Source organism: Polyergus mexicanus, unplaced genomic scaffold (assembly GCF_030449975.1).
Source record: "Polyergus mexicanus isolate NDT 795.1 unplaced genomic scaffold, iyPolMexi1.0 SCAF_11, whole genome shotgun sequence".
NCBI classification, from domain to species: Eukaryota; Metazoa; Arthropoda; class Insecta; order Hymenoptera; family Formicidae; genus Polyergus; species Polyergus mexicanus.
The window spans coordinates 1,273,207-1,293,444 of NW_027223331.1; the positions used below are offsets into that span (position 1 = coordinate 1,273,207).

The window sequence follows — 20,238 nt, forward strand, 5'->3', positions numbered from 1 at the left end:
CGAGCGCTCGTCGGCGAATGCGCGGCGCTCGCGGCCGCCTCGTCTAATATGCGCTTGGCTGCGCTCGCTCTGGACCGGCAGCAGCGGCGGCGGCGGCGACGACGACGACGACGACGAGAAGGACGAGGATGACGATGACGACGACAACGACAACGACAACGACGACGACTGCACGCTTCTTTCGCGCGCCGCGTACTGTTGCGCGTTGCGACTCGCTACAAGCCGACTGCCGTGTTAACAGGTAAGCGTGCACGAGCGCGTGTTCACGTGAGAAAAAAGGAGAGAGGCTCTCTGACGGGAAAGAGAAAGATGCATATATTACACTCTCGCGTATGGTCTGCGAGATGCGACGAAGGTGGAAGCGCGAATTTATTTCCCTCGAATATATATTACGTTTATAAAAACGTCCAATTATTCGCAATACGGCTTCCCTTCGCGGAAATATAGAGCGAACAGGATATATATAATTTTTGAGACAAGACAATTATAGTTTTAATTCTAATTCTCTCTCTCTCTCTCTCTTTATTTTCTTTAAGAAAGTGTGTTATATTCAGGGAGTACGAGTAATTTGAATTCTGTTTCTTTGTTCGAAATAAATAATATTCTTATTTTACGAAGTAAAAGATTGACTAGTAATAAATAAAGTAGTCAAATTAATAAATTTGTATGCCTTCGGAGAGGAAAAACGGTATCATTGAAAAAAACTTATATTTATTTATTGAAAATAAATAAATTTATTAATTCTAAATAAATAAATTTATTAATTTTAAATAAATAAATAAATAAATCTTTCAATGATACATTATATTCCGTTCTTCCTCTCTATAAAAATTTAATGAACGAAATATATTTCAGGTATCATGGATCGTTTCGAAGGAAAGTGTTACGAATATGACTGTGTGTGTGTAGAAAATCAACAAACTCGCGTATCCGTGGCAACCTGACGAATCAAAGGCCGCAGATCCAGCAGAGACAACCGTAGGAATAGTAATTGAACGCGATTGGCATCCGTCTTCAGAGATGCAACAAATCCGGTTCGATTGCTACTCAACTATCAACTGTTGTCTCCGCCGAACGCATAGAGCGACCGAGGTAAACTATACACACGGATTTGCCGTGTAATCATCGGCTCGGCTCGTTCCCCGCATTCGTTATCATGGGCAACGAGGAGGTAGATATAATTAGCGTGGCGCAGAAATCCGAGAAGAAGACTCTGTTGGAGAAGTACAACGTACCGGTCGAGAATCTCTCGTACGAATTCATATCGCGATGCACCGATGGAAGAACACTGGAGCGAATTGTTCTCATATTGCGGTGAGTCTTTCGAAATACGTATTGTCAGATGACATAATCCATCGTTTTATAAAACGTCCAGGCATTTTATACAGTGCGGCCACGTTCTTAAATCGTGGCCGAAAATGAAATATTTTACTATCTGTCTAAGAATTTTTGTCTTTTTTATATAGAACGCTGCCTTTTTATAAAACGTTTTTACCGATCTTATTTTATGTTACATTTGATAAAATAGTCATAATAAATGTTTTTTTCTTTTTTTTAAATTTTTCTCACGTTTATATTTCTTTTTATTATTTGTTTTCAAATATTATTTTCAAGAATTTTATTTACGTTACTTTTCTAAAATCTTAATTGTAATAAATACAAGTATTCAGAAATAATAAATAAAACGAGTGTTCGTACAAGTTTAGAAATACACATAATTATCTATTAATATTATAATATAATTACCTATAAATAAATGTTCCATAAACGGCCCTTCTACAATGACAGTTCATAAAATGACGGAAATGAAGCAGCCGAAATTTAAAACAATGTACAAATCTCGTTGCTTGTTAGCTTTTATATATATATATAAAAAAAAAAAAAACTAAAATTCTTAGCCAGATATATTACATTTTCAATCATGATTTAAGAATGTGGCCGCACTTTATAAAATACCTAGACGTTTTATAAAACGACAGATTATGTAATCTGGCTACGATATATACAATACTAATACTAATAATAATATCCCGATATGAAAATTTCTTTTACATCCATTACTCAGATTCAAAACATCGATCTCTCGAAATTGATGTCGAAATATTATTTCCTTTATCTTGAAACTTGCTATTTTGCAGTATCTGTCGGTTAATCCTCGGTATACATTATGATAGTTACAGCGTATATATTGATAATTTTTTATCTTTACGAGATCTGCGATCTTCCTTAAAACGCCATTATTTTCCCCGGCACGCGTTTATTAATCTCCATGTGCGCGCGGTTCGATATTAGTTCTGGCGAAGAAGGAGTATATCCAGATTTGACAAAGCACGCGGAGAAACGTCTCATTAGCATTAAACCGACAAGCGTTATTTTGAGGAAAGCGGAGCCAGTTTTGAGGCGAAATATGTTGAATGCGGACGAACGGCGGGAAATCGACGACGACATCAGCAATTGGACATGCGAGATGCAATCTCGCGAGAAGGACTTGAACAAAGGAAAAACCGTCCTTGTCAACGATCCCTCCGCACAGCCAGACATTCGAGAGATTAAAATTGATATTGCCAAAGTATGTTATCATTGTATATTATAATATGTATATCTTACTGGCATATTCTCTCTCTCTCTCTCTCTCTCTCTCTCTCTCTCTCTCTCTCTCTCTCTCTCTCTCTCTCTCTCTATGAAATCGTAAATATATATTTTATTATATAATAATTTATATATTTATATTTATAATATAATTTATTAAATAATATTATTAAATAATTTATATTTTATTTCTAATTAATTAATTAATTTATTTATTCTTAACATATTAGTCAAATCTCAAATGTTTATTAATTGATACAAAATTAAATGTAAATATCTAAATAATTTATGGAAAATTGTAAGTAAATATTTTATTATAATTTATTAAATAATATTATTAAATAATTTATATTTTATTTCTAATGAATGAATGAATGAATTTATTTATTCTTAATATGTTGGTGAAATCTCAATTGTTTATTAATTTGTACAAAATTAAATGTAAATATCTAAATAATTTATGGAAAATTGTAAATAAATAATATAATTATTTGGATAAGTTATTAGATAATATAAATCGAAATTTATATAATTCATGCGTCTACGCGTTTACGGAATAAAAAGACGAGGAGCAACGAGAAAAAGCGCGATAAGCCCAAACGAATATCCTCGTGTGATTATGCGGCTTGGGATAAATACGACATCGACACGGAAATAAACAGGATAGACTTGCAGGACGAGCAGCGACAGATCGAAATGAAGAGAATCCAAGAACGGCAAAAAGAGCTGAATAAAATGAATAAAATGGCACATAAAGCGACTATCGATAAACGTGAGTTTGCAATTTTTGTTAAATCACGACGATTATTAAAAGAATTTCGTTTCCCCGATTAAACTTGATAGAATTAAATCCCTTTATCAATTTTGATAGAATAAAATTCCTTCCGCTGGATCTTGTATTAAATCTTTTAATCTTATCGATAGTTTCATTAACCGGCACGGAAATAAACGTAATGGCGGAGCAAGAGAGAGAAAAGGGAAACGAAGCCTTCAGAGCAGCTGATTACGAGGAAGCCCTTCGGCATTACAACGCCAGCATTGAAATAGAATCGAATCTAAATGCTTACAACAATCGTGCTATGACATGTAAGTCAATACATTTCGCTAAATTAATAATTACTTATAAATTAATAATTACAGAATAACACGATAAAAGGACATCGCCCATATATTTCCCTTGTATTTTTCAAATATTTTTGAATAAAAAAAAAACTATATAATATTTCCCAAATTAAATATTTCCTAAACTATATAATCTTTCCTAAATTAAATATTTCCTAAACTATATAATATTTTCTAAATTATAAGATAATAAAAAAATAAAATTAAAAGAAAATAGTATTTTATATAATACGAGAAATAGGATATTTCTCGTAGTCTTAATAGTCCTTTAAAATATTTACCTAGCTCTGTATTATATAATAAGATGATTGAATTTATATTGCATTCAGTTATAAAGTTGCAACGTTACGAGAAGGCGCTTAACGACTGCAACACGGTGCTTACCATGGATTACAAAAATGTCAAAGCGCTACTTCGTCGAGCATTATCCTTGGAGCATCTCGGGAAGGCGTGCGAGGTATAAAAATTACACGCATAAACGTTGGTATTAATTTATAATTCGTAATATTTAATGTCGAGAAATACAAATTTTACGGCATAATAAATACAAGGTTCTCCGAAGAGCTAAAGAGAAACTTTAATCGAAATTTGCATTCGTATTCGTTTACAATTAATGCGTTTCGTAATTTTATATAAATAGCTGATATATAATTTCATATACAGGCTCTGGCAGATTACGAAGCTGTTTTAAAATTGGAGCCAACTAACAAAACGGCGATATCTGGCGTGAAGAAGCTGAGAAAACCATGCGAATCGAAGAAAATAAGGTAGGGATTTAATTTTTTTTACATCCAACACAGCGGTTGCGCCGAGCGAATTTAGAATAATAACTCTCGACTTGAAAGTCGAGAGATATTATATTACTGTCGTTAATTTTTCTACTACATTTCCGCAGGATGAACATCGAAGAAGAAAATATCAGCGGCGATGAAGACAAGGCCAAGCGAGGAATGAAGTCGAAGAGAAATGTGGAAACGAACGGCATCAAGTGTCCGAAACAGCGTGTTAACAACGATATATGTTATTGCGACAGAGCGCCAGGCTCGTCGCAAAGTGTTGCGACGAAGCCGCACTTAAAAACGAGTTACTGCGTGGAAACCGAGAGTAACAAAGCTGCAACGGCGGATGCTGCGGCAAATAAAAGCAGCGGCAAAACAACACGCGACTCTTGGCGCGGCAATAAATTATCACCTGTTGCAAAGGATTTCGGCGGTAGAAATAAAAGGACGAAATCGCATCTTGACGCTATCAAGAGTGACGATATGTTTACGATTTCACGCCAGTCATTTCCCGGACAACGTGGCGTACAAGGTAGATTGGAAAAGTCCATTTTTTCGTGCGTGACGTCACCTCGGAAAATGAAACCCTCTACTGTTATCATCGAAGAACTTCCGAGCGACGAAGGAAGTGAGGTACCGAGGAAAATTGACGATACGAAGGCGGAAACGGAGAGGAAAACGAGCCCGATGGAAGGGAAAAATATATCGACAAAGAAATTGTGTCTGAGTAAAAACAAAGGATTAATCTCTCTTGGAAAAGAGAACAGAATTAAGACGAGTTTAATGCCGAATAAAATTCAGATGGTTAACGAATATGAGAAACCGAGAAAAAGTTTCGATTCTAGCGTAACGAGAATAGAAATGAAGAGAAAAACGAAGCCAAAAGAAGAGAAAGATGCGCCAATAAAGAAATCAGATTTAGATAAAAATAAAAGAATATTATCTTCTGAAAACGAAGGCAGGACTAAAACGAGTGTAACGTCGAATAAAATTACGTCTAATGAGTATCGAAAAGAAAGCGAAAAATTGGAAATGGAACTTCAGGTATAATTTAAAATCTCAGAAATTATTGTATAATTGAAAAGGGATGCGAAATAAATATATATATAAATAATTTTTTTATATAATTTATATACTTTATATAATTCTTTAGAAATTGGAAAATATCGAATCACCTTACGAATTTTTACGTCTGTGGCAATCTCTGAAGGACAACGCTAATTTGAAATTACACGCAAAACTTTTGAAGTGTGTAGCGCACGAAGACATGAATAAAAGTAAGTTTCACAAAGTGATATTAATTAATTAATATTAATCATAGATATTAAATATAGATATATATAATTAATTAATATAAATTATATACATAATAATTAATATTAATTAATTAATATTATATATATTAGAGATATTATAATTAAATATTTTATAAATATTATAATCAAATATTATTTGCTTTTAAAATTTAAGGATTTGCTATTTTTTTTTTTTTTTATCTCTATTAATAGTCGTTCTAATTTATTCATTATAATATCCATATGAATATCTTGGCACGTTATTTAATTTGTTAAAAATAGGATGCCAAGATTTTATCTAGATTTTATTAAACTGTTACAGTAACTATTTAATATATCATAAAAATATTCAATCCGCAGTCATAGGCAATAAATTGGATGCAACGATGCTCAGTCTCATGTTGCGTTGCTGTGAGCAACAATTCTGCACCCCGGAAGACACAGAGCTACTCACGCATCTACTGTATTCTTTAAGTCGATTAAATAGATTTTCCATCATTTGCATGTTTATGGATTCTAGGGATAAAGAAGGTAACGTGGAGATAACAAAGATAGCATATGTATATATAGTCTCTATTTTAAACCATGCATGAAATAAAATGTATATTTTTGCAAAAAAAATCCTCTAACTTATACAAAATCTATTTAATTCATAAATCTAAATATAGATCTATATTTATTTTACAGCTCTGGAAAATATATTACGTTTTCTGGAAAAAGATGATTCATCCAAAGCCTCACAATTACGTCAGATTTATGTTACTTGAAGACGACGTTAGTATAATCAAACAAATAAGAATATATAAGAATATATATGTATAAGAATCTTGAATAAGTTATTTTTTAAAATTATTTAAAAAAATATTCTTTTATATATTAATTTTAATATTATATATTAACTTTAAAAGCAATTTTTCAAAATAACGAAAAATACAAATTTAATATATGTATACGTATTAGTTAAGAAAATATGTATAACACTCTTACCATCATCATGTCAGCCAAATATCATAGATGAGAAGCAATCTCCTGCCTTCGTTGTAACGATATTATCCGTGTCCTTGATACAGCGACGATGATATTTCTACGATGAATATATTTGAATTTTTTGAATAGACACCGATCCACTTGAACGCGATCGATATCAATCGCGAATGTACTCGACGTTACGCGGATTTAATTAACACTGAAACCATCGCCCGTTTATTTATCCGGCACTCCCGGCACACAAAATTCGATACTCGGAACGGAGAAAATTTAAAGAAAATTAAAAAAAATGTCATGACGGAATATGTCAATATCTCAAGCGAGGCCGCTTTGTATGATCCGCCTCGACGAATCCGTCATGCGTCTCGGTCATCCATCCACCCTCCGATGCTCCATCTGTCAACGCTCCTCGACCCTACGGATGCCACGTGACACTCGCGACGCTCCTCGGACGAGCAAACGAACGAAGCTTCGCGGATTCGAAAATGGAGCCCGGCATCGAAATGCGAAGCGACGAACACCATCGGACAACGAAAATCGAAAATCGCTATCGCGCGAATCGATTAATGCTACGAGATGATAGTCCGTCATTAGATACGACATTCCCGACATTCGTTCGTACGCGAAATTTGTCCGGTGAAGGAGACGCGAATTTGACCAGTAACGGAAATTTGAAAAGTGTCATGGCGGAAATATCTCAACCGACACTACCGTATATCCCCCTCGACGAATCCATCGTAACGATCCATCCCTCGATGCTCCCTCGACGCTCCTCGATGCCGCGGATGCTGGACGATACCTGTGACGTCGCGCATGCGCGCGAAAATCGGCCGAGATAGATAAATTGGCGGGAGCGCGGTTTCACTGGGGCTCGTTGAAAATTCAAAAAGTGTCATGGCGGAATAACTCAATATCTCAAGCGGCAACTGCCAGTTGGGTAGATCGTCGCGATGCTCCATCCCTCGAGCCCGTAATTCCCGTCGATGCTCCTCGATAGACATCCCGTCGCGGATGCTGGATGTCATCCGCATCCGATGACGACGAGATACGCGCACGACTTGCCCGACATTCCCGAAGTTGAGTCCCGGCCACGGAACGGGACGTAACGAGCAACCGCCACTGCGAAGATTGAGAATCTCGCGCATCGCGATCGCGATTAATATTACGCCCGGAGACGATCGTCCGTCACTAAATTCGACACTCCCGACACTCTCGTCCGTCCGCGATATTCCATCCGCACCGGGTAAAAGATCGCGCAAACACGGAGTAATCGAGATCGATCGCGACGCCGGGGATGCTCGATGTGAACTGATCGAAAATTAACAAATCCAAGGTCACGTGATGCATTCGGACGCATTTTATTGGTGCGTTCACCTGATTGCGTCATATTACGCTATCGCGCGTTTTCCGAAGGACACAGAAAAATTCTTCTAGACGGAAATATGATCGGAGATATTAATATATCGTCGAAATAAAATAAAAATAATAATAATAAGATCCCTCCCTTGCTCATATATCAGCAAGATAATGCACCGTCTATGTGTCTTTTATGGTTGTGTAATATAATTTATTAATATTATTTACGTATATATAATTCGCGCGAGTTTGAATTATTCAATTTTTTTTTTTTTTCTTACTTTTGATAATTCGCCATGTAAATCTTGCCAAAGTAACAATGCGAAATTTGATTATATTTATATGATTTGTATAGAAAAAATTATAATTAAATTATAATTTGCAATTCATATAAGTATTTGGAATCACAGGTTTCAAATGCGAATCGACTAGAGAGAGAAGACTAGAAAAAGAAAGAAAGAGAGAGAGAGAGAGAGAGAAGACACATTCATACGATACATGGAATCTAAAACTTTTTTAATCAAAAGAGAAATTTAAATATAATTAATATCTCAAATTATGTATTAGAGTTGATATATAATATTAGATTGGAAGGGGAAAGTAATGTCGTATCTTTTCAATAGATGATTTTAGTGTGTTTTATTAGAAGCAAAAAAAAATAAAATAAAATAAAAGTAAAAAAGTTTGAACGACGCGTTACTTTCCCTCCAATCATAATAAAAGCCAAAAAGAGAGATTTGGAGGAGCTGGGATTTGAACCCAGGACTTTCAGCATGCGAAGCAGACACTCTACCACTGAGTTACACCCCCATTTGTAAGATGCATGCTTAAACAGAAAGACATTCGACAGATCGTATTTTTAAAATAATTTTCTTATGATTATATAAGATTAAGATGACAAATTATACAATAAAACGATGCCTAATAAACGATTATATATAATAGAGCAATAAGTTAGAAGTATATAATCTCGCTCTAAAATTATTCTAGCAATTCTCCCTATATTTTTATTTTAGTTCATTTATAATTTTAACTGCAGAAAAAATTAAATTATAATATCAATTTCTTTTTTTGCCGAATGCTATTTATAATTCAAATCTTAATTACAGCGGTATTAAATTAAGTTTGAAAATTCTATAATGAACCAATCAGGACGAAGAAATCTTTAATCCCACTGTCCTGATTGGTCAATTTAACGCTGCTTTATCTACGGGTAGAATTTCCGAACGCATCCTTTATCATCCTGGCTGGGTTGGCCACATTGCTCGCAGCGATATTATCCGCGCCCCGCGGATATGTATTATTGATGCGTTAACCTATGCGAGACGGTAGAAGGAATCGTCGCGAATTCCGCAACGTGATACCGATCTACCGCGCGTTTCGCATCCGCGAACGTGGTGCACGTGGTGCGATCGTTCCTCCGCTCGTAACCGAGCACGTTGCAAAACCGCCGGATCCGACGACGCTTGGCGAACGCTAGCGTCTCCTCGCGCTCAACTGTCATCGTGCGTCACCCGCCGCCGTGGGAGGCTGTCTCGCGCTCTGTTGACGAAGTCACCGATGTCCGACGATCATCCGCATACATGGTTCCCGCGAACGTCGTGAACGTTATTTTCCCTCCTTCTGTCGCGTGGACGCTTCTACTGGAACGTAAGTCCCATCGCATTATTCTTGCTGCTTTTTTCGTAGTTTATTGTCACGAACCGACGAGCATCAATGATGATTAATGGAATTATATGATTGAAGTGTCTACTGATGCTAGGTGAACAAAGGAATGCTTGCCGCTGCCACACTTGATTGTTGGTATTTTAATCTTCAATGATTATTAAATAATTATTGAAGATAACATGATAAGGCGAATAAAACATTGAAATCAGTCAAAGTATAACTGTTGCGATGTTGGATTTTTTGTTTCATTCATGCTATACAAAATGGAATAATTGCTTTTACGCAGTTATGGGGTTGCGATATAGATTAGATTAGAAAGTTACGCGTGACAAAAAATAAATAGATCTGCTTACAGCAAAAGCGGACTGTGATACATGGATGAAATACTATCACTAGATGATAGAGTGTGAAAGATTGGACTGTGTCAAGTCCAAAGGAAAGGCTACTGATTTGTGGAAAGAACGGCAGTATCCACCACGGCTTTTACAGAGATGGTTGGATTGGCGGGCGGGGGAGGTCATTTGTATCCCTCGCCCCCTATGCAACCTAATCCAGAGCGTAAGTATCTCAGTAATATATTTGTTACATACACACATATATATATATATATATTTTTTTTTTTGCATATATTTCTTTCTATTCGTTATTATTATTTATTATATTTGATAAATTATTATCTGTATTCATCTATCTAAATACTTAGTTTGACAAATTTTAGTGATTTTGATTCTTTAAATTCTTTAATAGTTTTATTATACTGTTCAGAAAGAAAAGAGTTTTAAAATGGAACCATTATACTTCAAATCATTAAAGAAAAATAGTATTTCAGTATTATTGATTTTAATTAATATATGTGTTATATATATGTAATTTGAAATACAGTAAGAGAAATGACTGGGATTGCACCCAGTGCACCAACCAGCGCTGACGCTTGCTTGAGCATTGTGCATTCGTTGATGTGTCATCGTCAAGGTGGTGAAAGTGAAGGCTTCAGCAAACGTGCGATTGAATCACTAGTGAAGAAACTCAAAGTAAATCTCATATATACATATTGCTAATACATTGTAATGTATGCAAAATTAAAAAAAAGAAAAGAAAATAAAACAATACTTTTATGCAGTAAAAATTAAGCTCATGTACTGTTTGTAATTTTTAATAATTTTATTATTTGAAATTGTGACGTGATTAATGTACAATAAAGTTTGATTAATATAAAATTTAATCAACAGGAGAAGCGCGACGAGTTGGACAGTTTGATCACTGCAATAACGACTAATGGAGCACATCCCAGCAAATGCGTTACCATCCAGAGAACTCTCGATGGCAGATTGCAAGTGGCAGGACGCAAGGGTTTCCCGCACGTGATCTATGCTCGCATTTGGAGATGGCCGGATTTGCACAAGAACGAACTGAAACACGTAAAATACTGCCAGTTCGCTTTTGATTTGAAGTGCGATTCCGTATGTGTGAATCCCTATCATTATGAACGAGTGGTATCGCCCGGCATAGGTATGTGCGATAACTCGCATATAATAATTTATTTTCATGTCTAGCATTCATATCCCTCACACATGCGCATCTACTTTTTGCTTCTTCCCTGCAATATTATTTTTTTACTTTTGCTTTGATTATTATCATTCAGTTTTGCTTATTTCAAATAGTTCTTGATTATAATTATCCAAAGAGATAAAAGTAAATCATGTATCCTAAGGTTCGTTAATGAATACAGAGAATGCTATAGAGCAAATTATTGATTATTGTGGTCTTCTTGATGTCTTGATGGAATGGGTTGGTTTCCCCCGCACAGACCCGTTCTTTACAGACCTGTCCGGACTGACTCTGCAATCCGGTGTGGGTGTGGGACCTGGTGGCAGATTGGTCAAGGATGAGTACACGGTCGGCGGTGGAGGTACCGCCGCCGCAGCGGCCGCGGCCGCTGTTGGATCCGCGATGGACGTGGACGGCGAAATGAATCAGACGATTCAGCACCATCCGCCGGCTCCTCAGTCGACTGCTTCGAACAACGCTCAACAGGCCCAGCAAGGGTTTATACCAGGCATACCAACTCCCAATCCAAGTAAGTTGAATGTTAGATTATCTTCTTTTCATCTCTTCTGAAGCTTTTATTAAAATTTCGATCAATTGGCTTTACACAGCGTAAATTTGTCTGCAATTAATGTCTAATCACAATAGATGGTAGTACACTTTAATGAATCAATGTAATATTGACACATGTGGATATACCTCTTTATTTTAAAGGGAATATTAATAAATCTCTTTTATTAATCTAATGAAAGGGAAATTTGATATGTAATGATTCTATTATAGGAAAATTTATGAAAATATCTCCAATTGTGTTCAAACATACATGCTACGAATTTGGCGCTCTCGATATGCGATTGTTAATTATTAAATTAATTGCTAACGAGTCGACTGCTTTCGTTACCGCTATCGAATGTAGATTGTAGCAGGCAAGAATTCGCTTCGCAACCTTCTTCCTTTTGTTGCGTAATTCGATTTTTGTTTTTGGCTTCATTGTTTTCTTTTCCTTTTGATTGTTCGGCACAGCAAGTACTGAGGGTATGTTTAGTGCCGGTGGGAGTGGCAATAATGGTAATCCCCACGCTAAACTGGACGACAATAATTGCCCCAGGCAAACCTGGATTCCCACATCTCATCATTCGGCAGGCCGTAACATGCATCATCGTACGTATTTTATTGTACACAGTCTTATTATTCAAAAAGCTTTTAATTACATGTTGCTGATTAGCCTTTGCTAGTGTGTTGCCAGTATGCATTATTTGTGATTCTTAGATTTATGGATCAGAGTTTCTGAAATTAATTATAGAAGTATTTACATTGCGAATGCAAAAGTAAACTTTGAATTTAAACATTCTGAAGCAAATGCAAGGGTTATCTAAAATGGTATTTTAGCCATTACTCAAAATGAAGAAAAATAAAAACATCAATGTCACATGCATAATAATAATAATTAATATTTTGATTATTTTATATTTGTAAATATATTATGTATATATACATGATATATTCAAAATGATAATGAAATTATGATTTATAAAAAAATTAAGATTTGTGAGATCGGAATACTCTCATTAATATCCTAGAATCTAAAAATCAAGTTATTAGAATATCATCTTCTTGGGAAATACCAGTTCGCATGCGAACGGATAATTTGAAAACAGTTACAGCGAAGGCCACGTTTGCGTCTTTTAAATATTTTATGTTGCCTGCATCGTGTATGAATTTTAATTTTGCAGCAGTAGTACATCCAATGAGTCACACTGTAGGTAGCCAACAACAATCTCTGAACGCCGCGTCCAGCGGAACGTCCGGTGCGCAGATCCTGAGTCCCGCGCAGGAACAGTCAACTGCCGATACGTTCTACGGCACCAACACACCCCCGCAGGACATCACTCAACCTTCTACTGTTGATGCGCTAGCAGTCTCTTTAGGTATATAAAACGTGTGTGGCGCACTCATCAATTAGACCAACACAGAGAATCACTATATCCTTTTAAACACAGATTCTACAAGGATATCAAATTTGAATTTTTCTAATTTTTTTTAGTATAAAATATTTTTAACATCTTTCCGCATTATATTGGATTTCATTTGTTTCTTTACTTAAATAGGTGAAGGACAAAGCTCACCCGTATCGCCTGTACATCTTCATCATCCGAATGGATTTCCCGTAGGCACAGCACCATACAATTCCGGGGCGCCGCAATGGACCGGCGCCAATACTCTCACGTATACTCAAAGTATGCAGCCGCCAGACCCTCGACATCTTCATACGGCGTCATACTGTAAGTTTATTACGTTAAGGAGAGTTTCTTGCTTTGCAGTTAAATAATATAACTTTCAAGAATCAAATCTAATATTTGAATATAGGGGGAGGCCATGGGAATGACGTTAGTGGAAATATCGGAGGATTGCTTTCCACGCAACCAGCGCCGGAATATTGGTGCTCCGTGGGTTACTTCGAATTGGACATTCAAGTCGGAGAGACGTTTAAAGTCAGCAGCGGTTGTCCCACAGTCACCGTAGATGGCTACGTGGATCCGAGCGGTGGAAACAGATTTTGCTTAGGTGCCTTGAGCAACGTGCATAGGACGGAACAAAGCGAGAGAGCGCGTCTTCACATAGGTAATTATCATTCTTATAGTAATAATAATTTTAGACAAATATTGAAAAAATTTTTAATTAAAATAAATTTTAGGAAAAGGCGTTGTACTGGATTTAAGAGGTGAAGGCGACGTTTGGTTGAGATGTCAAAGCGAGCACAGTGTCTTTGTACAATCTTATTATCTGGACAGAGAGGCTGGTCGGGCACCTGGTGACGCAGTACATAAAATTTATCCGTCGGCATATATTAAAGTTTTCGATCTGAGACAGTGTCACAAACAAATGCGAGGTCAAGCCGCCACAGCTCAGGCTGCCGCAGCGGCGCAAGCCGCAGCCGTCGCGGGTCATCTCACTCATGGAGGGCCTATCGCTAAAAGTAATGGCTAATCTAGAGAATCTAAAAACGCGAGCATTTATTAATAACGCAATTTTAATAACGTATAGTTAATTACATTTTTACAATATAATGTGTACAATATAATAAATAAAATACAATTATTACTCAGGTATCAGTGCGGCTGCGGGAATTGGAGTCGATGATTTACGAAGGCTTTGTATCCTACGTTTGAGTTTTGTTAAGGGATGGGGTCCAGACTATCCGCGACAAAGTATAAAAGAAACACCGTGCTGGATCGAGGTTTGTTTTATAATTTTATTTCATCTATTTTTATAAATGAATGATAAAAAGATGAAAATCTTAATAAAATTTAATAAGACCATTAGAAACCAGCAGTATAGGAGAGAATGTCTTTTTTAATTAGATTTAAGCTTTTATCTTTTGTATCTCTTTATTTCGCAATTAGATAATTGCGAAATAAAGAGATACAATAGATAAAAGCTTAAATCTACAAAGAATTTATAATTAATTTCTTTCTAGTTTTACAAGTATTGAATATATTATTTTTATTGATTTTTTCCTCATCAAACTTTTTTACATATTCATTATTATATACATATTTTCGTATTAATATTTTTCATTTATCTCATATTTCCTAGGTGCATTTACATCGAGCGCTTCAATTGCTGGACGAGGTGTTGCACACGATGCCAATTGATGGGCCACGAGCGATCGAATAATTCCATCAATTCGAATTATGAAAAATGAAAAAAGTACCATAATGTTTGAATGAAGTGTGCAAATGTAACAAACATTTTCTGAATGATCATTCGAGTAATTTCAGCTTAGAAACGCGAGTGAATAAACTGGACGAACCAAATTCATCAGATGGGAATGATCAAATAATTGAGACGTGAAATTCGGCCATAGAAAGCTCGAAGAGAGCTTGCGGAAGTTATTTATATATTTAACAACTCGTGATATATAATAATCTGTGTAGGACAGGGGTTCCCAAACTTTCTAGCATTTGTGTTGCAGATGGTCCATAGATGGAATCTGTGTTTTCTGAAAATTATGTATATATTTTATATATTTGTATATTTTATTGTAGAATGTACAAAGTAATCACAACTGTTCTCATTTTTATTAATTAGTTTCTTATTTGCTAATAACTTTTGTTAAACAGTTAAAGAGGGAGGGAAAAAGATCAATATAAATCATATTGCAGGTGTTGGTGCATATAAATGATTTATTTTATATATTTAATTTTATGTATGCAAAAATTTAATTTTATATGTGTCAAATTAGGGATTTTTTAAATTACAATAAAAAATTAAAATTTTATTTTAAATTTTATCTAGGTTTATAATAATACATTAATATTTGTGATTTGAATACATCAAATTTTTATTTCTGAAGTGAGAAGTTACATCTTTTATTGCATATATGCATTGCATTTAAAAATATAAGTTTTGAATCTGTTTTATCAAGGATTAATATATGTAAGTATATGAATCCTATAATAATACAATTCAATAATTTATAACATATTCCACTCTGATAGAATTTCAAAAATTGATTTAGTTTGTGTATGGTGGAAAAAATTTTAATTATGGTAGATTTTTTAAAAGTTTGATAATATCTTTGAATAATTCTATGGTGTCATTTAACAAATTATACTAAAAACCTTGTTCCTCTGAAAACATCTTTATTCTCTATTTCTTTTCCTTCTAGCTTTGAAAGTTCTTCAGGTTTGAGAACCCCTGCTGTAGAATAAAACATGTGCCACGGCCTTGCACTATCACCAACGTACAAAAGCGAAAGAAACGTTATTTTTATTTACGAGATGTAATTTTTTACGGAAAGAAGCGACATGATACGTTTCACCGACAAAGGAACAGAATAAAATAAATTGACGGTCTTCTATTTTGCTAGACACGCGAAATAAGGAAATTCCTCCGGCGATACGCAGTCCGCTAGGCTCAGTGATACAAGTTTTGGAACCGTTATATAGTCACGATCCTGTTCTTTGAGATTAGCTTTATAAGATAAGTGAAAACCATTGTCTACACACTTATTATTACTTATTGCAAATGTTAAGCTCAATATTTATATCGGATAAAAAGTCTTACGTTTCTGGATTCTTGGATTAAGATAAGAAAGTGTTTTAACATTTTTACATTTAAAGAGAAAAGAATGAATATTTTTTTCTTTGATGATTTCGAATTTTAATGAAACTTAATGAATTAAAATCTGAGAATCCCGATATAGAAGTCCAAGGATCTAGGAATCCAGAAATCTTGGACTCCAGGGATTTCAGAATCCAGCAATCTTGAAATCTGAGGATCTAAAGATCTAAAGATGTAAGAATCCTAGATATAAGAATTATCTTTATGCACATGTATACAGTAGGAAGATTTTCTCTAAATACACAGTAATACATTTCTGCCAAGTAGCAAATATAGATAATTTATAAGAATTATTCACACACAGTCATAATACTTCATAATGATAAACTTTTTGTATTTAAATTCAAATAGAGGAAATATTATGATATCATTTTTTTGATTTGTGAGAATATAGATTTAGAACACATATTTATCACAATTTATAGATATAATTATATAGCGTTGGCAGAAATTGGTACAGTGATGTTAAAATTATTTGTTTATTATGAATGAATATAATTTTATTTATTATCTGTTTTACAATTTATGACCAAAAACTATTTTACATAGAGATTTTGAAGTTTTAATAAGCATTCTTGTTCTTTCTTATTTCTTTGTTTCGTCAAATAAAATCTTTTAATTTCTTGGTTATTATTAATTACAATATCATTATATTATTATTATTATTATTATTATTATTATTATTATTATTATAATTATTATTATTATTATTACTGCGGTTGTTGGAGAAGAAAGATTGAGAACTATTCGGGAAAATGACATATATTGTGGAATATTAAAATGGATACTTATATATATATGTATGTATGTGTATGTGTGTGTGTATATATATATATATATATATCCAGAAATTAAAATTTAAAAGAATCTGTAAATGAGAAAAAAATTGAAAGTTTTATGATGCAAAGATGGGATTATAATAGAGAAAATCTGTATTTCTTCTATATATATTACATTGATAAAAAATCAGAAGTAAATTGAATTTAATTTAAACGAATAGATTCAGTTGTGTATCTTTTTTAATCAATCGCAGGATGTTATTACTATTACAATGTAGTACTTGTTGAATAATTATACCTACTGTTTACCAGCTATTTTACTAAAAAAAAAATATATATATATATATATAGTCGTATAAAATATTCTTATAATATACATTTAATAATAGGATACAGAGAAATTGATTTAAGAAAATAGAGAAAGAAAGGAAGAGAATTGACCAAATTGGATAGTGTGCATGTACAAGGTATCTTAAAACTATCAGAGACGATATCCTTGTTTTACCTTGTACATATATATTCAGTATGTGTATTTTATTTTAATTGATTATGTATGCGAAAAAAGGAAGGATAGAGAAAGATGTTTAATGAAACTTGTTTATAATACAATAGTATTTGCTGCTTCTTTGTTGTAATTCAGCCTTTGTGTTGCGAATGGATGAATTTTTCACAACTTGGGAAGAATTATTTGAGATAAAGAGACGAAGATTAAACGTTACCGTTTAAGTTAAGTTTGAAGGAATCTGCACTCTGATGAAAATTGTTCCATGACTACCATATTATTTTTCAATAATTGATTTTTTAATGGTTTTGAAGATTCGTTAAAAAATCTATGATTAAAAGAAAATAATTCGCTAATCGTGGGACATATCTTGTGCACTAATATGTATAATGCCTTCCTTTGATCGACCAATGAAATGTACATACAGCTCAAGTATATTGTCGACAAGAGATTCTTGCTTACAGCCAAGCTAGAAACACATGTGCCATCATTTTCATGCATATAAGAACAGATATAAAACTTAGGACTTTTTACAAGACTATTTTTAATTCGAGCGACTAAACACGTGGATTCAAGAACTTAAACTACCGCTAATCTAAGAATCTAGATTTCAATCACAATATAATATTTCGAGGTATTCATAGGTCTAAGAAGCCAAAAAGTTCAGAGTTCGACGATTGTAAGAATATAAAAATCTATGAACGAGGCACCGAGATTCTAGAATATATGTTTCCGAGAGAGAATCTAGGAATCTACGATTGCAAAACAATTTTAGATTCCTAGATTCTATGAACTTTTAAATTCCGTGGTTCTAACATAAATAGTAATCCAATTTCTAATGATAATCCGATCACCTTGTAATGCTTAGATACGACCTGATAAAGCATAGAACGAAATTAAAGTGCTTAAACAAGCGATTTGAAACAAGCCACATTTCTTTAACATACACATTAAATCATGTCAGCCTATGTGATGCAAATGATAGGAATTTTCTAAATTAATGATTGAAGGGCTCATTGACATACTCAGTACTTTAACTTAGACTAATAATTTACTTATCATTTAGTAATTATTTAATAATTGAAATATTCACATTGATAATGACATTTAAATATAAATAATAAGTCGATTTATATAGTATTTTTAGATCTTCAATAGCCACCCTCTTATATATGAAAGACTGCCAACTTGTAATACAAATTTTGTGGATTTTTCTATTGAATGAATGTAATCTCTTTTTAAATATAAGATTTTACAAAACGAGATGTTAAAATATAAATAGAAATTATTTTTGTGCTCTCTCTAAATATAACTTTCCCATATTTTCCATGGAAAAATTTTTTTATCATCTGAACAAAGTTTAGCATCGTACTGCCTAGAGCCCTTCAATATCAAAGTCATGGAGACGAAAATTATAAAACATATTAATTACTTTCAATGATATCTTCATTAACCATTATTACAAAATAGATCTTTTCTCCCCTTACGTTTCTCCGAGAGACAAATAACATAAACTGTTTGCGTCTAAGCCAAAGATATCCCGACGATATAATGTTATAAAACGTTAAAAATATATGTAACACATATGAGTATAGAGAACACATAGAAGATTTCAATACGGGTGTTCCGAAAGAAACATACAGAGAATGTGGTACATCAACAAAAATTCTTATGCAAATAATTAATGAAATAATTAAAAACATTAAAAAGTGCTTTTTCGGCCAATTAGAGTCTCTGTGAATTTTTCGGAATACTCGGATATGAGATATGATTATCCTTACGTAACTATTTTTGTTAATTACGATATGCAAGTAAAATTATATTACATCGCAATTCCATTCGGTTTATAATGGATCTTAATTAACAGTACAATTAAGTTTGATCCACGAATGGCGTATAATAAAGAGAGAAAAAGAACAAGATTGTATAAATACAAATTAATACCTGTGATTATCGTCGATGCAGATATATTTTAAGTGATTTCGACGGCGTTTAGGCATATTTGTAAAAAATCATAACAAAAAAAAAGAAAAAAATACAATAACGGTATAATAATCATGTACGGCGATAATACTTTTAGAACGATTGTTGAGATAAGATTTATCCGTGTTTATGTTTTGAATGCATATTGTCGTATTGCGTGGTGATGAGGATAATTAAATATGCATTATTAATATTATAATTAGGATAATTAATATATAGCGCGAGCACTATTTTATTGTTTCGAAGGGAAAATAAAAAGAGAGAAAAATGCAAGAGAGAGAGAAAGAAAGAGCTTGAGTGTGAATGTGTTTTGCGGAAATTTCTTTTTCTTATTGTATATTATAGATATGTCGCATTATACACGATCATTTTCAATAAACATATATCTATAAATTATAATTATTTCTTCCCATCGCGCGCGAACATTTCTGCTATATTCAAATTTTCTCTCTCCGTCGAAGAAATTTCTTTTATATTTAATTATATATTTAATTATATTTAATATT

The 20,238-nt window shown here is 33.7% G+C and overlaps 2 protein-coding genes and 1 non-coding gene across 7 annotated transcripts; 2 read left to right on the forward strand and 1 right to left on the reverse strand.

Moving 5' to 3' along the window:
- The first annotated feature begins 1,045 nt into the window (after positions 1-1,045).
- On the forward strand, positions 1,046-6,559 carry Spag1 (Spag1 axonemal dynein assembly factor). Its single transcript, XM_070304140.1, has 10 exons — positions 1,046-1,314; positions 2,293-2,569; positions 3,154-3,361; positions 3,514-3,675; positions 4,041-4,168; positions 4,375-4,478; positions 4,607-5,534; positions 5,644-5,767; positions 6,146-6,316; positions 6,473-6,559. Exons 1-10 carry the CDS (start codon positions 1,157-1,159, stop codon positions 6,550-6,552), a joined length of 2,340 nt encoding a protein of 779 aa, XP_070160241.1. The 5' UTR covers positions 1,046-1,156; the 3' UTR covers positions 6,553-6,559.
- A 2,307-nt stretch (positions 6,560-8,866) lies between these two features.
- Positions 8,867-8,938, reverse strand: Trnaa-cgc (transfer RNA alanine (anticodon CGC)). The gene has a single exon. It is a non-coding gene; the product is annotated as a tRNA-Ala (tRNA).
- A 467-nt stretch (positions 8,939-9,405) lies between these two features.
- Med (Smad/Smad4 homolog Medea) lies at positions 9,406-20,131 on the forward strand. Of its 5 annotated transcripts, XM_070303999.1 has the most exons (13): positions 9,406-9,778; positions 9,875-9,927; positions 10,152-10,354; positions 10,679-10,827; positions 11,026-11,305; positions 11,604-11,873; positions 12,365-12,502; positions 13,075-13,269; positions 13,450-13,623; positions 13,709-13,963; positions 14,037-14,318; positions 14,449-14,579; positions 14,939-20,131. In XM_070303999.1, exons 3-13 carry the CDS (start codon positions 10,288-10,290, stop codon positions 15,017-15,019), a joined length of 2,022 nt encoding a protein of 673 aa, XP_070160100.1. In that variant the 5' UTR covers positions 9,406-9,778; positions 9,875-9,927; positions 10,152-10,287; the 3' UTR covers positions 15,020-20,131. The 5 variants fall into 5 exon arrangements, with proteins under 5 accessions (XP_070160100.1, XP_070160098.1, XP_070160101.1 ...); XM_070303997.1 differs by lacking the exon at positions 9,875-9,927; XM_070304000.1 differs by lacking the exon at positions 9,875-9,927 and having other exon boundaries at positions 13,078-13,269.
- Positions 20,132-20,238: the final 107 nt, after the last annotated feature.